The sequence below is a fragment of the Odontesthes bonariensis genome, chromosome 17 (genome assembly GCF_027942865.1).
Source record: "Odontesthes bonariensis isolate fOdoBon6 chromosome 17, fOdoBon6.hap1, whole genome shotgun sequence".
Lineage (NCBI taxonomy): Eukaryota > Metazoa > Chordata > Actinopteri > Atheriniformes > Atherinopsidae > Odontesthes > Odontesthes bonariensis.
Genome location: NC_134522.1, coordinates 22315452 through 22337461, shown reverse-complemented (window position 1 = coordinate 22337461; position 22010 = coordinate 22315452). Strand labels below are relative to the sequence as shown.

The window sequence follows — 22010 nt, the reverse complement described above, 5'->3', positions numbered from 1 at the left end:
TTCTGATTTTAACATGACTGAGCAATTGGTAAAAAGTCCTACAAGTTTATATATTACATCGTTGTTATACTTGTTTAAAAAAGTGCCATGTAAATAAAGTTTATTATCATTATTTTTATTGTTGCTAATAAGTCTAATATTTCCCAAGACTAATAGTTAGACTACATCCATCCTTTAAGTTAAAATTACCAACACTTTCACGCGCATGGACAAGTTTTTGGAGCGAACTAGTCTAGCTGAATCTTTGATATGGTCAAATGTCAAATTATTGTCGCTTATTCAGGTTTCTACCCGAAAATACCAGAATGAAAATAATAATTCAGACGGAATAGTTTTTGCAAATGAACAACAAACAATCTTTTGAAGTCTAAAATCTTACCCTTTTCCTCAAAGCGACTTTGTATCTAGCAGCCGGGAACGTCTCGCGGTTATAAGTCTCGCTTACATAAGCTGTTTAAAGCGCATCCCAGAGTTCGCGAGGCTCCCGTGCGAGGTGAGACGCTCGTGGCCTAAATGTAAAGTACGAGTGGCTCTCAGCATGAGACCGTGTTCCCAATAATATGATTGCGTTTTTTTTTTTAGCTATTAACTGGCTAAAGCAACAAGTATGCAATGACACCTGCCAATAGTGGCAAAAGTGTCACCAACTGGAGCGCTAACAATGCTATACAGCAGCCAGACTGACTTGCAGTAAGAGGTATGCCCGCACACGCGTAACAACGAATTAAGTCGCTTGTCCACCGACTCATTTAAATTGCACAATCATGCTACACGCGGATTCACATGGAGCATTTTTTATTCTTTTTTTTTTTTCACACTCCAATTTAGCAACAAGCTGGGAATTACAGCAAAAACAAAATAGCCGTGACCAAAACTCACTGTCCTAGTTAACAAGCGGACATCAAGGTGACCATGGTTCATGGTCATCATCAAAGTGAAGTCAGGTGCTTAATCCCCCATTTGAGAATCCAATGGACTGTTGCACTTTTGTTTTGTTACTGTTGTATATACAGGGCTGGAGACAAGCCATGTTTAACATAAGACAGGCTGCTGGGTATCTTAAAGGCTGCTGTGTTATGCAACATGCAGGCGTGAGAGTAGTACTCATCTAACTCATCTCTCAGCAAAAAAAGCTAATAAAATAAAAGTAGCCTATTCTCCTAAATTTTTATTTACTCCTGGGAATCTACAGTCCTCAGCCTGCAAGTGGAAGTATCCTCAGGTGAGATACTCAACCTCACATTGTCCTTCAGTCTGTTCCTCACTTGTAAGTCGCTTTGGAAAAAAGCAACTGCTGATTAATGTAACAAAATGTTATAATGTAAAACAGCACCCAATCTTCCCCACACAATAAAACACTACCAGCAAGCCCTACAATCATCAGCGATGAAGTTTTAACAACACTGAGCAGACAGACTTTGATAACATACCTGTATCTGCTTGAGCAAGGTGAAAAATCCACATATTTTGGACTAAAAAAGAAAAAAGTTTCCCTTTGCTACTCAAAAATTACTCGTGTTCAGCCTCCACCACAGCCATCTATCACACTGGCAAGCAGAGGATACGCTATTTGAAACAGGAAACATAATTCTTTCCCCCCAAAAAAGGAAGCTACTGCCCTGCCAACTGTGACAGAAACTTCAAGAGTTACACCGGACAGAGAACAAAGACACAACAGCTCAGAAATCTTACCTCGCTCCTGACTGCATCCCTCCGGTCCTCGTCCTTATGCTCCACATCTAGAGATAAGACAATGACACAATGGATGGCCTGAATCATTCATAGCAGGGTGGGAATTGGCATTGGTTGTCTTTGTGTTAAACTCACACGGCCTTTTAGTCATCAATTAGCCATATGACACATTTATTAATCTCGCCCTCCATTTCATCCCCTTAACTATTTGTCAGATCAAATCAAAGATACATTAATAAAACTCCTGAGAGATAGAGGCTCAGAAAATCTCCTCATGTGTGTTCCGAGCTCAGAATAATCTGGAATCACTGGAGCTTGTGTGCTCAGGTATCATACGAGGATTTGATGCAAATTTGGTTTGGAGTGGCTGCCCAGATTATGATGAGAGTGGAGAGTTGCCACATTTACTCTGGCAAATGTTGTACTTCTGACCTTATCCCCTTCAAGGGACACCGTAAAGGCAGAAACATTACTGCTTCACTTCTGTCACTCTGGAGCTGTATTTAGGCTAAATCTTGCAGCAAATTACCAACACCTGAGCTGGATCGATCTGAAGAGAGTTATGTTTGTATGGAGGAATTTCAAAGCAAGAATTTGTCTATATAATTTAGAGCGGCACGGCAAAGTATGGAATACCTGCTTTCCATACCGTGCCAGTTCTTAACTATCTTATTTCACTACTACAGAAGTCATTCATTCACACAGGGACTCTAATTAGGTACAAGTTTGAGAAGGCAGAGCTTGGCATGAAAAAAAGGTTAATTTGGACTTTTCACCAGCCGACCAAATGATCTCCTGTGAAGGACCATCTAATAGGAGTTTTACATCATATCACATGACTATAATTATCAAGCACAGGTGTCCTGGCTGTGACGGTAATGTAGATGTTCAAACAGAATTCTTCACCACGAAGGTGAGTTTGTTTTGTCTCTGTGAGCAAGACGACAAAAAAAAAACTAACTTTTCATGAAACCTAAAAGAGAGGTGCAACATGGTCAAAGGAGGAACCCATAACATTTGGGTAAGGCTCCCGGTCATATTTCTTTTACTTTCCCAAAGTGTGCTTAGGCTTCGAAGATGCATGTTTTTGTGTCTGAAAAGAGGTCAGTGTACTTTGCAAATTCAGCTAGAAAAAAACTATTGAGATTTGCCGGTCGTTAAGGATCTTGAAAATAGCTCCTGCTTTCATAATATGAGAGTAATTCACTTCTAAATTTATGTCTGACATGTCTGCCTGGCTGTATGAAGGGGAAGGTTTCAGAACTGTTACACACTATCAGCACCTTCCTGTAACGACAAACAGTTCGCAGAGGAAGGAAAATGTCCATACATTCAGAGGAAGTTGCGAAACCAAATGTGAGAGGTGCAGCAGCAGGGTCAAGATGGAAAAAAAATGAGTGATGTGACTCTAACGGAGTATTCCACATCATTCAAATAGCTGTGCCCTGTATTAGCATGATGACACAGCCTGAGTAAACATGACTATCTGTTGAGTTGAAGCACCAACACTATCGTAACACTTGAGACCTGAGAGGCTAATGCTAACTTTTGATGGCATGTGTTCTATGCAACCAAAACTGGCTTGTCAGTGAAGTACCATAGAGGCCTGTCCAAACAATAGTCTGCTCTCTTTGCAGCCTCTTCAAGTTGGTTCCATGTATGGCTGAGCCCCCTGGACCCGCTCCCTCCCCCCAATCCCTCTCTACTGGTTTCCTTGTCCTCACCACGAATAAGTGACTATATAACAAATTGGTGAGGCATGCGGACTGCCAAGGTCACTGGGTTTGCGAGGGGAGCTGGCAAATGTTGCCCAGAGAGAGTATACCTTGCCAGTTTGAGCGGGTTCCAGCTCTAGTATTGCTGGAGCTCAGTTCCACTCCAGCCGGGGCTCAAATCCTTCCTGTGCCTTCCTGATGGATAACAGAAACCCCGTTCAGCTTGCTATTGATTCACCAAACTGCGCCCCCCCCCCCCCCCAGGTCTCTCCTCGCTGAGAGGAATTAACCAACACTTTATTTAAATGTGTGTACTTACAGCATTATGTTTCCCGTACTGATTGAAAGAATGATATAAATACTGCGCTAGTGTGTCAAAGGCAGGTCACACATTGCAAACAAACTGATGCCTGACTGCAGTCGTGTCCCTGCCACCTGCTGCAGGTCTTAAATGGCCTGCCGAGTGAATGCAAAACTTTTGCTTGAATATCTGCACCTTTTTTTTTTTTTCTGGCTTTAGCTTTGTGGCTAACGGTGCCTTTACTAAACATCTGGTTCCTCTTTCTCACAAACTGGGTAACATGTTAATGAGTGCCTTTATGTTATGAGGGTCTCCGTGTTTAGTTTTGTTAGAGAGCTGATGACAAAGAAAGGACTTGCTTAGAGGTTGCAACATCAAATTCCACCATCAGAAAAACACTCTCAGCTTAGACTTAAGATAACTTCTGTGTTTAAACCTTAAGTTGAGGCGGCTGGGCACATGATGTTAACACTAACGTACCTCCCAATGAGCTTCCTCTCCAACTCTGTTTCCAAAAATGTTTGGGATCAGGTGTAGAATTTAAATGAAAACGGTATGCAATGTTGTGCGTTACAATAAACCCAATGTTTTGTGAAACTTGAACTCTATGTCGGCATCGTGTTTGTAAAAAAGTTGCGACGGGGGCATGTTCACCACAGTGGTGCATCATCTTCTCTTTTACCAACACACTGTGCATGTTTGGGAACTGAGAAGACCAACACGTGTGGTTGTGAAAGTGATTTTTTTTTTTCATCCTTGCTTGACAGGATTGCTCGAAGAATTTCACAGCTACTCACTTGAACTCCTTTCCGTATTGTTTATAATTTACCCAACTTTTTAAGTCTTTAAACATGCGGTCTATGTGCTACTTTCAATGATTTGAAAATCATTTCATTCTGTTTCTTTGAATGCAATTACAAACCATCAAGGGGACTATAAATATCTCAGGTTCCTCTTCCAAAAGTTACTTCAAAACACTATCATTGTGTTCAGCCATTGTGTTACCAGTGTAGGGTGTAAAAGCGAAAAGTGTGCTATAAAACACCAGTAACTCAGTGCATCTTACCGTTGTTTTAATGTAGACCCTTTATAAAATTGATGGATTTAAACCTGACTCGCCCCTAACAAGGAAACCAAATCTTTAGAAGCAGCATTCAGAAATGTTGTGCTGAGCCTATTTCTCTAACAGCAAGAAGGGTTATCTGTGATTTTTGCTGATAGGAGACGTAACAAATCATAGAAGTCCAGATCAGGTGAGTACAGAGTGCAGAGTCAGTTTGTAAGAGTTCTGGGCACGATGCCATCCACCTGGCACGGCCCCCCGACTGAGACGTGCCAGCTCCCGAATGAGGCTTGTTGCCAGGAGACGAGTCGCTCCTCCTCTCGATTTATTTACCGCACTCCTCGTCAAGGTCACAGCCAGTGTCTCTGTGGCCGAGAGAGGGGCAATAGAGGCACGTGGCTGGGATAGAGATAGGACTAAAAACAGAAAGTGTGTGTGTCGGAGTGTGGCGAGGGCTAAGTGATGTGGCTGATGTCCACTTTGGCCTAAAAACAACTCATCTGCCCGTCTTTCCCACAGTTCAACTCATTATATCCTGCAATGGTCCTTTCCAACATCCTTCCTCACCTATTTCTTGTCATCGCTCTTCTGTACACTCTCTACATATAAATACATATATACATAAAATGCACTGGAAGAGTGTATGTTTTTTTATGCTATGCAATCTAAATACTGAAAAAAAGGACAGAGAGCATTTTCCTGTCAGACACTATAGTGTTAAATTAGAATTTTTACTTTAATATAAATGAATAGCCCTTTTTAACTGTAAGAATCCATACCACAAAAATTTGCTATGAAAGCGTTTGTCTATCTATGTCAGCAATCAAAATGTGATACACGTGACTCTGTGTGGTCAATCGCTATTAATCCCAATTTAATTCCAAATTAGAGATCTTTAAGACTGTGGCATTGCGGGTAATATGGTTGCAATGTAGTTACTCTTTGAAGTATGAGCTGGATGTAGCGTAGGAATGTGTCCTGACAGAGGTGATTGAATTACTCATAACCAGCCATTAAGTGTCCAGATGGTTCAGAGTTGGGCCTGACTCAAATAGAGTGTCTGCCTGGCGTGCTTTTGATATCATCGGCGGTATGTGCTTTGATGAAAACTCAACAACTGATGAAACGTATACGCTATTTGGCCAGAAAAATAAATAGACGAAAAGTTATTTTAAAAAAAACTTAGTTGTATCTTTCCAGAGTCGGCTGGAATAAACTGGCTGAGAGCGCTCTGAATGTTGTAAGACACTGACGACCCTGAACACAACCACCACCTCAAAAAAAGGAAAAAAGGATCTCTCTTTGATGGCGATAAGAGTGAGATTGCATTAACGCATTTATTTTGATGCCTCTGATTTATAAACCTTGTTTCAAAATTTTTTGTCATAGTGGCCTGTGTCTGATAGTAGATAGAAAAGAGAAGAAAAGAGGAGCAGAAAGGGGGAAAGGACACTCTTCATGAGTCAGGACTTGAACCCAGGACTACTATGATGAGGACTTTCGGTCTCTGCATATCTCCCCACTGCGCCATCCAGCACACGTGTGAGTGTATATTTGGAAATTTTCTTGATCACATTATATCCAAATGGAGTTGCACAGATCCACAAAGGGTGACATTTATTAATAGAGCACCATTCCACATCTTGTTCTGGTCACATGTACATGAATGTTTTCCTGCTGGCTCCACTGAAAACGGTTGAAAATAAGGCTGTATCTTAACAGCCAGAAGCCAAAAAACTCACATTTCGTTGGGCGCTCCAGTTTCCGTCTTCCTCGTTTCTTGCGCGGACTGTCGTCCTTGTCTCTGTCTGATTCCTGCTCATCCAGGCTGGACAGGAATCCGTTCTCCTGGGAACGACTCAGGCTCTGACCTTGGGAGCTGTCTTCTACCTGGCAGAAGGAGGGGTCTCTGGGGACTCCATTCTCCACTTCCCTCTTCTCCTTTTTGGGGAAGCAGGTATCAGGCATCCTTTCTTTGTGCCTGCCCATGTCGCCATTGTGGACTTGTGTCATGGACGGCCTACACACCCCAGTATAGATGTTGCCAACACCCACACTGTCTTTGGGAGAGCCGCAGCTTTCAACCTGCACGTGGGGGGAGAGAAGGTTCACATGTTAACATCCTGGCGATTTATCAGTCATAGAGAATGTGGCTGCAGCTATTTTACAGTTTGATGTTTTGAAAGTGTACAGCAATGCTTTGCCTGTCAGCAGTTTTGGCACATCAATGGATATACTAGCTGGCTGTAAAATAAACAGAACCACGACAACAATACAAATCATCCCGCATGCTTGGAAAAAGTTCATCTGAGCTAGCAACAATAAAGCAGTTGGCACTGTTAGAGTGGACTTTTCAGGACTTTTCAAGCTCTTTCTCTATCACTGCTGGCAAAATGGGCTACTTCAAAGAAAGTGTGAATTAAAGCATTCATTCATTTAATCTCTTATGCTTCCCCTGCTCTTTTCAGACAAAATCAAACCTGTAGCTTAAGTCCGCACTCATTAGTAATTGAGTCATGGCATTTCCCAACCAGTTCTGTTAAACTACAAACTTCAAAGCCGAGCCAGTAAATCTGCTGTTCAGCCATTAACATGCAAGGGAGGAAGGGGTTACATTACAGCTCATCAGGTACAGGAGTAAGCTTCCTGTAGGCGTGCATTAATCATTACAGCAGCACAGAAATATGTTGGGAATGTTGGCTGTTTGACAGCAAAGAAGCTTTTCTCTCTGTCCACCTCAGAGAGCCCAGTTAAACTATTTCGCTCTGGACGGTGGAGTAAATTCAGAGAGAGCGGAACTGCCGACAGCTGACATAAAGTTTTAGGAGCAAGCATTCAGCTGTTACGCCTAAAATTGTCTTGAAAAGATCCGTTTAAACTTGTTACTGTTTGATGACATGAAATAGTAAGTCTGCTGCTGCCTAAAATAGCAATAAAAAAACTCACACTTTCTCAAGACAATTCCATTTCTGTTTTACTGGGAGCAAAAAGTGGGGCATATGTTGGAAGATCACACTGTCAGCACTGATGAGAGCAGCGCTGAAGCTTTCACCCATCATAAAATCAGTTTGCCTTTATCATAGAGTAGGACGCAGCGAGGCCATGGGAGGCATCTGTCTGCCACCAGGTGATATTTAGCAGATCCAGAGCAACAAGCTAAAGGGTCAGTTTTGTAATCTGATTCTCGTAGACTGAACAGGAAATCACAAAACCTAAAGAATGTCTGTGTAATGGATGCAGAGCAAATTAGGTGGAACAGGCATGGCAAATAAACTCCAGTGGAAGTTGTACAGTATAGTAAAAACAAAGCTGCAACGAGCCAAATTTGGCTTTAAGGCATTCTTCACAGGCCACAGGAGTTTAAATGACTTTATGATTGTAGTAACAGAAAACAAATTAGCTATAAACTGCACTCAAACAAAGAGCCGCTTGCCAGCGAATCTGTTTGACACGAGGGACGAAAACAACACTCCCACAGCTCTGACATTATTAATGTTCTCAGTTGGTTCATGAATACACAAAGAGGTTGGAGTGTGCGTTTGGGTTTCGGCAAATGCACACACACACACACAAACAGAAAGTCAAACACACGCAGAAACATGCTGCACTCAACGCTTGCCGAAAGCATTACGCAACAGACCAGTGACCCAGTGAACTACATGTGGCCCCTGCCAGAGGTCAGAGGTCACAGCTGGTAAATCACACAGCTCAAAGACACAGACAGAGGTCAAACGGAAAATACTAACTAGCTAATCCACATGTCGGCTGCTGCATTATACTTACACGCTAGCTTTTTACACATGCAGTTGTAAATAATATGATGGATAATCTATTGTTCACGGAGGTAAGAACACACATTTTGTAAGGATGTGGCCAGGCAGCTTTAGTTTATATCACCATGCAGTATATTACACATTGAATTTTGAACACAAATTAGAGTAAAAAAATTGCAATACTGAATGAATTAATGTGCACGTCGCTTGACAATCGATTCCTTGTTTTTAACTGTTTCTTAAATGGCAATCGTGATCAGACTGTGGGGTTTTTCCGAATTAATTTGTCAGCTTCGCCCTAACAAAAGCTGTTTGAAGACATCTGAATCCATTGGGTTCTAAGTGAGTCTCATGGGCATTGTTCACAATTTTCCGATGCTACATTATGCAAATATTCAAACAGCTCATTAAGAGAATAATTGAGAGGTTCACTGAAAATAGTGCAGTAAATTGATTTTACACTTAACAAACAATCTAAATGCACTAAAGAAATATTGTCATGCCACCTTGCTTTGCGTGTTTTATAAAGGAAGAGTTCAACATTTTAGCAAAACCTGTTCATTCAATTCTTTCCCAATAGCTAAGGCAATCAATGTCAGTATTATAACTGTACAGTAATATCAGGCTTTAACCAGCGGCTGAGCACAAATACTAGACCCATCTATACTGGGTCTGAACAAACTCCTACTTTAAAAGCTTAAGTTTTAAAAGAGCATTTTGAGATTTTATTGTGTGCCTCCTTTTTTAATCCTTACTTGAAACTGAACTTGAAGGTCAATCAACCTGGTAGCAACTTTATATGAGTCTTAAGTGTGGTTGAACCCCAGAAAATAAAGTAAGTAACATGTTTCTTAACTAATCATACCATTCTAAACATATATTCATGTTTTGTTTCTATAATTTCATCAGTAAGTTCTCAAACCTTTGAGTTAGGACGCATGATTGTAAAAAGTAGCAAGGTCGGTTAATATGTAAGGTTTTATTTTTAATTATCTTACGGGTAAAACAACAAGGAGGGCTGAATGATTGTGATACAGCATGTATGCACCTCCTTAACTCACTTTAGTTTGACTGCCATTCAGAGAAGAATAACAGCAATCGGGAAGCAGCTATGTGACCAGAGCATCTGGCCCATGTGGTCTCCCGCAGCTGTGAAAACACTCGCCCAGGCGCCCTGAATCTGAGCGCGGCTTTCCTCTTTCAGTTATTGAAACAGCATTTTTACATGCACTGACACAAACCCTCTGGCATGCCAGCCATATATTCTCGGCAAATACTTTTCTATTCATCTTTTTCGGTTTGTCGAATCACATCGTGAGAACTAATGAATATACTCAGGCTTAGGCTAAATGCAAATCTTCTCAGAGGAGAATGAAATGTGCACATCTACGTTGGCCCAAGAGTCATCATGAAATCAGGGCTATTAACTTCAAAAGACACCACTAAGAGGTAACAAATGGCTTCAGTGTTGTACCTGTGTGTAGATGAGAAACACAGTTGGCACTGGAAGTTATTTATTCATGAGTACAAAAAAGCGCACGGCCACAGGTTGACAGATTTTCTGAGGGCTGAAACAACATGTTTCTTTTTGTACTGGGACAGCTGATAGTTACCATCTGGACTTTTTAAATCTCTTATGTTTCACAAAGATTTTTTCATCATTCAACTGGCACTATGGCCTCTATTTTAACTCCACCTTCAAGCACGTGAAATGAGCATCGACGTCAGTTTTGGAGAGTTCAAAAGAGGGCACAGTCAGGCTGGCTGCAGACTTGACTACCCTCATTCCAAATCTATCAGGGTGAATAAACTGCACATCATAAGGGAATAAAGGCAAAATAAAAATTCTCATGTTTCTCCACAAGTTTGGTTGTTTAGTCACTTTTGAGTCTGTGAAAATGGAGGCAGTGTATAGATAGTTTGCCTCTTTTGACATGAAGCTGTATGACATCCCATATTAGCAATATCATTTATGACCATTTTCTTACCCCCTGCTATGTCCTGTGAGCCGAGTTCCGGCCTCGTTTTGGCGTTGACGAAGGTAGTTGGCTGGGGCTTAACAAACTAAAGCGTTTTGCTTCTCAAAACAATATGTGTTCAAAAGAGTAATACATTTGCATCACAAAATCGTTGTGCAGGAAAAAGTCAGACCTCAAAATCGCTTGGCGCTATTTTCTCATGTATTTTCACATGTTCGGTATATCTCGGAAACGAACAAATTTCCTCATGCCATGATCGGCCAGCGATGTAGAGGTGAGGCAGCAAGCAGTGTTTAATGCTCTGCTCTCTTTTTGCCTTCCATTGGAGACAATGAATAAATAATTAATCCTGTATCACCCTTGGCCATGGCAGACAGGTTTCCATCCTGCCATCAAGTGTGTGGCTGATTGATTGCTTTCAAACAGCTGCCTTTGGACATAACCTGAAGTAGTTCTTCTTTTTTTAAAATTTTATCTGACAACGACAGAACCGTGGCAGATACAATGTAAGAGAGGGAGGAAACATGTAAACATGTAAGAGTTTCCTCCAGCAGAAAGCATCCCGCTGATGTGAGGATACCACTGGAATCAACGGTTCAGGCAAAGATCTTATAAGCGTGAAAAGTTCCTCAAAAGGTTTTGACTTATTTTGCTCATTTTAACAGCATTTATCTTTTTCAAATTGGTGATCATTTTACAACAAAAAGCAGAGAAGCAACTAAATCAATGGAGCAAATTCAGCAATTTCACAGATTCCTTTCATGATCCTATGTGCGAGAATGTGCTGATACCTAATCTGGACCATAAACAATGCTTAGATGACAATATATCAAGTATGCAGGGTTGGACGCATGTTGCTGCAACTTTTCTGACATTCATGTCAACACTTACTGGAAACTGCTTTCTCCCAGGCTTGCCAATTTTACAAGAGGCACTACTTAAAGTTGACTTCTCCTCAGCTGTCAGGTCCATATCCAGTATTGTGTTCTCGCCCTGTGAAGAGAAAGAGGACATGTTGATTTGGGACGCACCGGCCTGGAAATATATGAGTGACGGTCTCGTTATCTTTGAAAATGTCAACTTTACTTTTGAGGTCTAGACGCATATGAAACTGAATCTCCAATATCTATCATATTTTTTATTTGGACATATTAAAAGAGCAAAATCCTCTCAGCCAGCGACGCAGTAGGACTGATACCGGATCTGCAGGGGAACACACAAAAGTCCACCACAGTGAACACTTGGAACATTAAGGAGGACTCCAGCGACTCCACGAGTGTCCTCCGCTGACAATGAGACAGATAGAAACTGAATGACATGTCCCTTTGAACTGGGCTGAAGTGAAAGCTCTGAGGACGCAGCGCTGACCTTCCCCAGACAATTCCCTCTTAATGCTGTTACAGACACACTGACCAGCCCCCACCTTCCCCCCTGCTGCAATCTCCCTTTCATTAATAAGGCTGTCTACCCCAATGAACAAAGCCCCATGTCTGCCACCACCAAGTACCCCTGGGGTTGATGAGAGAAAAGATGATCCTAATGTAGATGCTTTGAGCTTCAATATTGACTGAATGGGACCGCCAGCACCAGGTCTGAATGCAAATGAGACTGCAAGGCCATTCCTGACAGCTGCAGTGGGGGGTGGAGAGCGGGTTCCTTATTACATTCCTTCAGTATTAAATGTGAGATTCCCTCGAAGATATATGGGCTCTCAGCACCGTAAGGCATTCTGCGACTGAGTATCTCTGCTGAAGTGCTGTTAAGTGCATTTATTTCGAGCTTAGGCAGAGTGGAGTAGTATAACATGGAAAAGTTCACTGTACGATGAGAAATGACATGGCCTTTATATGGGTGGATTTAATACAGCATGAAAATTCAGTGACTGATTGAGAAGAGGGAAGTCAGGGAGACACCTATGTTATTTCCATCAATTAGCAAACTAGGGGGACACAGTTGGGATTCATTTGTAGACATATTAGTATAGCATTTTAAACTACAAAAAGGAAGTTTATTCTGGAGCTTTCAAATGACAATTCAGAGCTTTTGGTTCTGTCAAATGTACTTCATCAGCAGAAACCGAGTTTGTTCAGTTATTCTTCAGCTACCTCTCTTCCTTTTTTTTTTCTCCGAGCGCTTTAATGACTCGTCTCATCCATTTTGATTTCAAACACTCCATCTCTTTCATGAGCATCATGTGAGGGCTCCAGAAAAGCAACTAACTGGGCCTCGGGGAGAGATTTTTTTTTTTCTCATCTGCTCTTCCGAAGGTCAAGGATGATACTCATATTTCAAACCAAAAGGGACAGGAAGTCCTCAAACTTGCTCAGAAAACGGATCATTTGAATATCTACGGTCTTGTGACGAGTGTGCAAATTTTGTTTTTAGATGAAGGTCTTGTGATGTGAATAAAAAAAAGAGGTTTCAGAACTGCAACTAAATGCACCTTGTGGTCTGGCAAAAGAGATGTTTCCGGGTAATGCAGATTTTAGAGCATCTCTACCATGGTACCTTGCAGTTGTGCAGTTCAAAGTGATTCTGGTATTTCACTAACATCTGTGACCCATCTGATTCTATGCTGACGGAACACTGACTGGAGTGGTGTCTTAGCCAAATGGTGTTAAACAGAACCATAGAGGAAGTCTTATTACATGGAATAGAGCAGGCACTTAAACAAAAATACTTTGCATGTGCTTGGAAAAAGCCTCCGTCTATCACTGTCACAAATGAACTTAAAACAAGCAGATCGATGAGGTGCTCCAAGCTGAGTCAGCCAGTAAATGAGAGGCATCATTGTGGACTGTCGCAGCATAAAGAACACGGTCATAGCAGCCAGGAGACACTGGGAGTCGTTAAAAATTGTCTTTTATGTGTTTTCTGAAACACTCTTCTTTGTCCTCAATCATCATGGGCTCAAAGAAAGATGGTGAGAGGAAATTGTAAGGACTACGGAATTGTGGGGTGATATTTTCTCCTTTCTTATCATAAGAGATGGTTCACTGTTTCCCATGCAAAAAGAGAAAATAAAGGAAGCTCCTTTCCTTAGCATTAAGAGTATTAGCTCTTATCATGGCTGCAATTTAGATACTTACGGGTCATTAAACTCAGTTAGGAAACTTCCTATTAAAATCAGATGACCAAGACCCACTGATGAGTTGGGATAGCTTTGAGCCTGGTGTGATGTATTCTCTTGCACCTGTAACCTGGTGAATATCACGCGAATCCACCTTGCAAGGTGGTATGTAATGTTTGCTGCTGAATAAAGCGTGATGCAAACACGAAAACCACACCAAAAGAAATTCAATAAGGCATGAAAATAGTTGTAATGGAGCTATTGTTAATTCATTTAAAGGGTCAAGGGATGTTTACAAAAATAAGCAGTACTTTAAAAGATATATATATATATATATATTTATATATAGGCCATGAGTGTTTGCTGCTGCAGTGCGATAAATCCATTAGCCATTACGGATCCAAGGGGATAAACTCATTTACATAAAGGAATGCATGAGATCAGAGTAATTGACACTGCAATAAAGGGTGCATAGTGGGCATAAATGATTCTCAAATGTGGGGGGAAAAACAAAATCATGCCAAAAATGTACAGACAGAAATACAGACATTAGCAGCAGGCCTTAAAATGAATATCTTAAATGTAAATATCTGTTCTTTTGTAAGAGAATGTGCCTCTGCAGATGGCTTCTGCTCATTGTGCAATCAGTAATACGAGTGCCTGGTGCTTTGGTTTTTCCCTAACATAGGCAGCAGAATTTGCATAGATAATAGCATGTTTTGAGTGCAGCCTGGTGTGCAGGCTCATTTGAGAACCACTTACATGGATGACACAATTCAGTGGTGCCAGGCCATCACTGCAGGAGCAGTCTACACCACAGTGCTCCCAAACAGAGCGCTCAGACAAACTGAACCCGATCACCAGGCCATTTTCAAACACAGCTTCACCTTAATTTTCTGAAAAACAACCAAAAAAAACCCTGAAATATCTTCTGTTGTTGCCTGGTGTGAACCCTACTACTACGCTGTCAATATCTCTACACTATTTCCGTTTGGGTGGGCAGTTATTTAAGGCAATGTCTGTTGCCAGGCAACAACACTAAGGGCAGCACTGTGTAATGGGAACATAGTGGAAGAGGACAGCCCCCCCCCCCCACCCCCCACCCCGAGTAAAAGAGCTGTGTTCCAGCTCCAATTCAACGTACATCAGCCAACGCCCACGTCAGCAACCACCATTACACCAGCAAATGTCACATTATACAGCTGCAGCTCTCCACAGCCTCCTCAGTGATGCTGCTACCACCGCCACAGTGCATCACGAAAGATGACTGAGCATGCTGCATGCTGTCGGATTCTTCAGCAGCAAGCAAGGCATTCAAGGTCTGCTCCAGTAAAAATTTTGCGTCATTTATTAACCAAATAAATAACTCTCCATTCGTAAAAATTGGGTAAGATTTGAATTGATTTTGCCACAACTTGACAGTACTAACCATCAAACGGGTTTCCTTTAATGTCAGTGATCTATATACATGTAATATCATGGTAATATGACCACAATTCTCACCAAGGCAGAGATTATGTGATGATGACGGTTAACATGTTTGTCAGCATTCTTATGCTATAACTGCCGGGCCGAATTTATGGGAACATCGTGTTGAAGTGGAATATGAGCAAAAGGAATTTTAGTGCTGAGCTATTTTACTTTTATTGAAATTACGTGAAACAGCGAATTGACTTTGGTGAAGGATGCCCTCCTAGTTTTTCCTACAAATTCCCCCATCATACAGACACTCATAGCATAGATGCTTAATGGAGATATTGTCAATAATACTAACAGACACATTGTTCTACATGAATGTCTGATGAGCAAAGTCGGATATAATCTCCTTAAAGCTCTAGTGAATTCTGGTATGAACTAAGTGGCACCAACAAGCAACGAACATATGAATTCTCAAGTCCTTCTCCAACATGCTACCGATGCTTCAGATGAATTCCCCGGTGGACCTGAGGCTCCACGTTGACATATCTTACCAGTCTGTTTCCAGGTGAATCAGCAAAGTCTGAGCCTTTGAATGCAGTGGTGTTGGGGTTGGCGACAGTGTTGGACGGCATCGTTGAGAGTCTTGCGGTTTTATGGGTGATGTCTGATGATGGGCAGTGTAGATGAGGGAAGTTTCCAGTGAAAATGAACTCAAAAGGAAAGAAATAAAGAAAATAGCGGTGATCCTTCTTCTCTGCTCTCCTGGAAGATAAAAGAGACAAATTAAAATCAGACATCTTCATCATCTCTCAAACCTTGAATACACTTCAAATAGAGGCCACAGCTTTCCCCGCCTGGCCTTTCCAAATGGTATTAATGTTGTTGCTGCTTTTGCAAAGACGAGGTTGCTTTCCATTTTCTTCAAAGTCTAGCAACCACCAACACCACAGGGTGTGAAGAGGCCTGCCGCATCCATTACATCAGTGACTGGTTATAACTATTTGAATTGACTGTGATCGTTTGGCACAGTCATTAGACTAGTTTCCATTTCCCTTTATATGAACGGCTTGATGAACAGAAATATCCATCGCTACCTCTATGTCGTTTTGATTTAATGTCACCTTCAAATTTACGGCAAACTAAAATCTGAACCCAATGGGCTTCATTATAAATCCAAACACCACTGCATCCCTGAGAGCAGCATGTTGATTTGAAGTCAAAAGGAGAGCTCACTAAATGGGAGGAGGTGATTTCGGTCTGCAGCAAAGAGGCGCAAGTACAGCTGATGCGAGAACCAATGGGAAAATGAAGAGAAAATGACAGCTTCAGAAACGTAAATGCAATTTTTTGAGTGACAGAACATCTTTTTAAGAAATCGCTGGTGAGGTAAAATGAAATTGCCATTATTGTCATGGTTTATGGGGTTTGTTATGTTTTTTTTTTTATTTTCCTTGTCCTTTGGATTTCCATGCTGGACATTCTAGTTTTGCCTCCTGTCCTTGTTGCTCACCTGGTCTAAATTTGCTAACTGCGACACACGTCTCTTGTATTTGCAACAACCTCGGCATATATACTCCTCGGTTGTCTTTGCTCTCTGCAAGACCATTGTTGTTGTTGTTGTTGTTGTTGTTTTACTGTGTAAGTCCTCTCCTGTTCTCTGCTTGCCTCACATTTTTTGGATTTCTGTTAGACTTCCTTGAAAAATATTTGGCTTTCTCATCGACTTGCCTCCCACCTGTGAGTCTTGGGTTTGGGGTCTCTCTGTCACTAAAACTGAGACTAAAAATGATCCAGCATGGAGTTTTAATCGAGTTTGTGTAAACTTCTAACTACAACAGAGCAGCTTAGATTTCATGGTTGAGCAGAGAAGAGCGTAAGGAAATAAGGCAAGGTGACATGGAAGCAGACAGAAATTCTTTCAACTATGTTGGTATGAAAGGAAATATGTGGAGTTTGGTCGCACAGCTCAGACACACAACCTTTGAGCTATGAACCAACCCCCTCATTCTAAAGGATTTTGACAGGATCAACGAGCAAAAGCAAGACTTATCCGAGACCACTCATTCAGGTCATCTGTCTCATTTTTCTTTTCATAATGCTAAAGTTAAAATCTAATCAACTTCACCTCCAAGTTTTTCTTTGCTGTTGTGGTGCTTTTATGTCAGGCAGCAGCCATGCATCCAGACCCGAGCAGCACTTCACACAAACTGCATAATGCAACCCTTGACACACTTTATGCATATTTCCTCAAATCATCTTGCTTTTCTCCGAGACTCGGATTTCTCTTTGTTGGGTCATGCATCTATAGGACCCGCACGGGCTTCTATAGATGCTGTATGGCGACTATAGCCTACAGGCCCACTCACACCTCAAGCGTGTGTGGTTGTGCTGTAGTCGTCATTATGTGGCTATTAATGTGCGCTCAATAGCCTGTGCAAAGCTGAAGAAGAGGAAGAAGAAGAAGAAAAAAGAGACAGCTGCAAGTATTCTTTCTATTAATATTTAATTTCCACCTGGGTTGAAGTTACTCCAGCAGGCTGCCATGCGCACACAGCGGAGCTACAGTTATACTGTTGCACTCGTGGAAATGTGCAAAAAAAACAAAAAACAAATCCAATACAACTTTGTTTATAAAGAGTGTTTGATTTCCTGTAAGGCTCAAGTCAAGATTGATGACATCCGTATGTGGTGTATTTAAAAGACCCAGTCGGTTGGAATTAAGTCCTTGCTCCAAATAAATATATATATATATTTAACTGCAGCCAACAACCAGAATGTGTAGTCTTGCTACATCGTTTATCATTGGGCCACGAATGCGTTTATTGTCGGGCTACACGCTCACATTACTACGATCGACTTACGCTCCTCTCTTATTGAGCTGGCTATGCCTTAAAATTGCAAAGTTTTAGACGTGTTCTGCAGGAGGGGAAGTCTGCGATATGACCCAGGTTATTGTGGCTGTTTTACAGGCCACGGCCACTAAAGGGTAAATCCCCGTTATTTATTTAAATGAGACAAGTGTCTTTCACAGCCGCGATGCCGGCTCCGTGCCGTAAACACGATTAAGTTCACCTCTCGATGAGCATCATCTGCTAAAAAAGAAAAAAGAAAAGCGAGCCCCCATTTCGATATTTCCCCATTTCCATCAAGCGCCTTCCGCTCTCGGGGGTTTCGCGTTTTTTGTTCACATAAAGGTTACCCTTCCTGTGCAGCTACTACAGCGCCGGGTTAAACGGATTTAAAAAGCGTGAATCGCTGTGTGTTCGTTACCCGATTTTCCCAAGTCCCAGGCCTGACCCTTTTTGTCTCGCTTGCTCCCGGAGCCTCCTTCCTCTTCTCTCCCCGTCCTCCACCTCCCCAGCCGGCCAGCTCTCCGCCAGATGCGCCTTATGCCGAGTTGTGCCTGCACGTAGAGATCCGCATGCACCCCGCGGGAGCGCGCACTCCAGCGGAAGCTGACAGATCTAACAGCGATTGAAGCACCAGAGTACTTTTTGTTTTCTTTTTAAATCAACTGGAATAAAAATCTGAACTGATTTGAACCCCGCTGGTTATTATCATTACCAAATATCATAAAGTTTATTTTTTACTTAACGACGTTTTACAAGCGTATTGCTTCATAAGTAGGATTTTATGAGTGTGGCCTTTCAGCAAGAGGTCAGATCTCTGTTCTGAAACATCATGTTTTCTTTTTGTTTTTTGTTTCTTTTCAGAAGGTAAGGAGTGACATCCATAAATGCAGATATGTGCTTGCGCCTGGTTTCACAGCAAATATTAGTGTGATACTCCCTCATAAAAGTCCTAAATATCAGATGTTTGAACCATTTCATTCTATGTTGCATCTGGACAAGACTTTCAAATGCATGAAAACAACCTGTTCGATGTTTTGTCTGCCTTTGTCTTTGTTTTTTGCAGACAAATGCATCTCCTCCTTATAGACCATCCTCTGCCCTTAACTCACAGAAATGAACATTATTCACATCTCTTTCCTACTGTTTTATGAGAAACAGATGCACATGCGTGTGAATTCCTTTAACAGCTGATTTTACAGTACTGGGATATAGGATCTCATGTCCAACTGTTCTTTAAGACACTGCCAAAAGTTCATTTTCATGGGATGATTGAACTTTGTACAGTCAGAAATAACTTAAACCAGCTGTCTAAAACAATAACAAAACCACTGAAGATTTAATCATTAAAAAACTACTAATTAAAGAAAAATAAATACCCAACTGGACAGAAGAACTCTACATGGCATTGATGAACAGACGCACAAATAAAAAGTAAACTTACATGAAACTTAACAGTTACTGAGGTTTGTATCGACACAATCACTGGTCAGTTTTAATATGACCCATGACATGTAAAGGGAGTAGCACTGATCATCTGGTTCAAATGCAACTTTCCGTTGGGAAAACCTGAGTCCTGGCATCCACGCGGATGTAACTTTGACACTTGTCACCGACCTAAACACTAACAACACCACTAATCATAGCAGACACTCTGATTATGGGATATGATTGCATTTGTGGGAAGCCACCCAAATCCACAGAGACCCCACCCCACAATCTACAGGGCCTTAAGGATCTTTTACTAATGTCTTGATCTGTAGATTGGTGTGGATTTACTCTAAATTAAATGCAAACAGGGCAGAGGTTTTCCTCATCTAATGGTGCCTATATCGCACAGCTGTGGTACCACCTGCCACAGATCTCCCCAAAGACTGACATTCTAATTGTTAATGTTTGTTTATTTGTTTGTTTCGAGAGAACCTTTCACACATATCACACTGTTGTATGCTCTGAAATTAGATATATGGCACTTTTGAAAGCGTTGGAATTTTTCTACCAGCTGGTAACGGCTTTTAGTTTTTAAGTTCAATTTTTAAAACGTCATACTTGTCACATTGTTTTCTGCTTAGAAGTAAGATACACACACGCATCTCCACATATCTGTGTTATAACCAACCGTCAGAATACTCCAACTGTGATAACAATAAAAATAAAAATAAAAATACAACACGATGTTTCCCTCTGCGGTGGCACTGAAGTGCAAATGATGACACAAAAAGAGAAAACGCAACAAGATTTCTGGAAACACCTTAACACTACAGAAAACGAAAAATAAATTAATAAATAAATAACGATAATCATTTTTACGGAGAAGGTATGGCAAGATGTCTTGCTTGTGATTGGACAGAGCCCAAGTCAGTTAAAATAGGCTGAATGTCATTTCCTGTTTCTCGTCGGTCCCCTTTTATCTCGGGACACTAGCAGTTAGCGCTCTGCTAGCAGCTTTCCAAGGGTTCTTTACGTCATTGCCCACTACACACTACGGCCACTTCCGTTTTCCGGCTTCCGGATTTGTTGAGCACGTTTGCGTTGTTTATTTCAAAAGAGTCAGTATAAATATGGATTTTTATATATGTCGAAAGTTTCGTATGTATTTATCTGGGAGAGGGGCGACGTCTGTTTGATTTTTGGACGGAACGAGATCATCGAAATGTCCTTCAGTAAGCGTGGAGAGCTATTCAAGAAGACTTTTGAAATAAGTTATTAGGAAGCTTGTCTAATAATGTTCAGACTGCGTTAAAGAATAAAGGTGGGCATGGCCTATATCGACGTACAAGATCCTTAGAACTGAACAAGCTTTGTTTTAGTTTTATTTCCATGTATGTTGACATGTGACTCAATACACCACTACACCCATGTCCCGTTTTCTTGGCAATACTAATTAATATATGCTTAACTTAGTCACAAATGTTTCACCTGGCATTAAATGTCCCCACAGTACTACTCTGGCTTCCCCCCCCCCCCCCCTTAGTGGAAAAAAGAACATCTAGTCTAAACCAATAAGCTCCAGACCAGATGCCCTGCAGCTGCAGTGTGACCAGTCCTGAGCAGTTTTGGGCTTCAAAACATAGTTATTGGAAAGCACCCTCTTCATTTGCATTGCACATGCAGACAATTGTGCAATTCCTCCATGCACGATCTGTTCTTTTTAATCAGTGAAGCACAGCATTTTCCAACATGTCAAAGAAACAAATAAGTTGAACAATTGCACAACAAACAAGTATATGTGCCATTTTTAACTTTTAATTCAAAGTATATACAATTAAAGTGACTGGTATGCAACAAGGAATTTGACTTGATATAGTCTGTTAAGTGTTTAAAAATCCAATTACACAAACACAAAGTAATTTTATTTGAATAATGGCTAAATGCATATAGGTTGGTGAAATGTATGAGCCGCAGCTGTGGCCAGAGGGGATTTATGTGAGACGCTTCTTTGAGGCTCATAAACCCAGGGCTGCCGCTGGTCCAGTGCATAGGGATATGCCGACTGGAAACGGGCCTGAAATGTAGTTAGGATATGCTTGTGTCTCCTCGAACTTATCTTAGAGTTGTGTCATACAACTCCCGTGGCCTGCGCCTCGGACATGGGGCAGGTGATAAAGCGCAACGGTTTGTAATTGACAAACTCATGGAGAGCACTGACATTTTGTGCATACAGGAGACATTCCTAGCGAAACAAGATCTCGATCGATTGAACTCTGTAAATAATGAATTTCATGGGGCAGGGGAATCTACTACAGACTTAAGCTCTGGAATCCAAAGGGGTAGAATTCCCGGGGGAGTGGCCGTTTTTTGGCATAAAAGATATGATCCCTTGATCAGTGTCATTAGGCTTGATGTTGACTGGGCTATTGCCATTAAGGTTGAATATAATGATACAGTTTTTGTTGTTTTAAATGTGTATACACCTTATGAATGTACAAAAAATGATGATGAATACATCAGTAGGCTGGGTTTCATAAGCTCATTTATTAAAGAATCTGCTTATACATCTTTATTTATTGTTGGTGACATGAATGCTGATATTTCAGACAAGTCATCACTGTTTGGTCAGCATCTTCTGCGGTTTTGTGAGGAAAATAAGCTGGTTCTCTCCAGCAAACTACTGCTGCCCATAGATAGCTACACATACACCAGTGAAGC

General features: G+C 41.3%; 1 protein-coding gene across 3 annotated transcripts in view; it reads right to left on the bottom strand.

The window, feature by feature from the left end:
• dnmt3ab (DNA (cytosine-5-)-methyltransferase 3 alpha b) overlaps positions 1-18425 on the bottom strand; it is a 41992-nt gene extending 23567 nt beyond the window's left edge. For 2 of the 3 annotated variants that reach the window (XM_075448699.1, XM_075448701.1), the window contains exons 1-5: positions 18283-18425; positions 15564-15774; positions 11415-11516; positions 6514-6856; positions 1693-1739 (exon numbers count right to left, since the gene is read on the bottom strand). In XM_075448699.1, coding sequence (XP_075304814.1) covers positions 1693-1739; positions 6514-6856; positions 11415-11516; positions 15564-15644 — 573 coding nt within the window. In that variant the 5' untranslated portion in view covers positions 15645-15774; positions 18283-18425. The remainder of the gene's footprint in view (positions 1-1692; positions 1740-6513; positions 6857-11414; positions 11517-15563; positions 15775-18282) is intronic. The other variant, XM_075448700.1, reaches the window with a different exon arrangement.
• Between the last annotated feature and the right edge of the window lie 3585 nt (positions 18426-22010).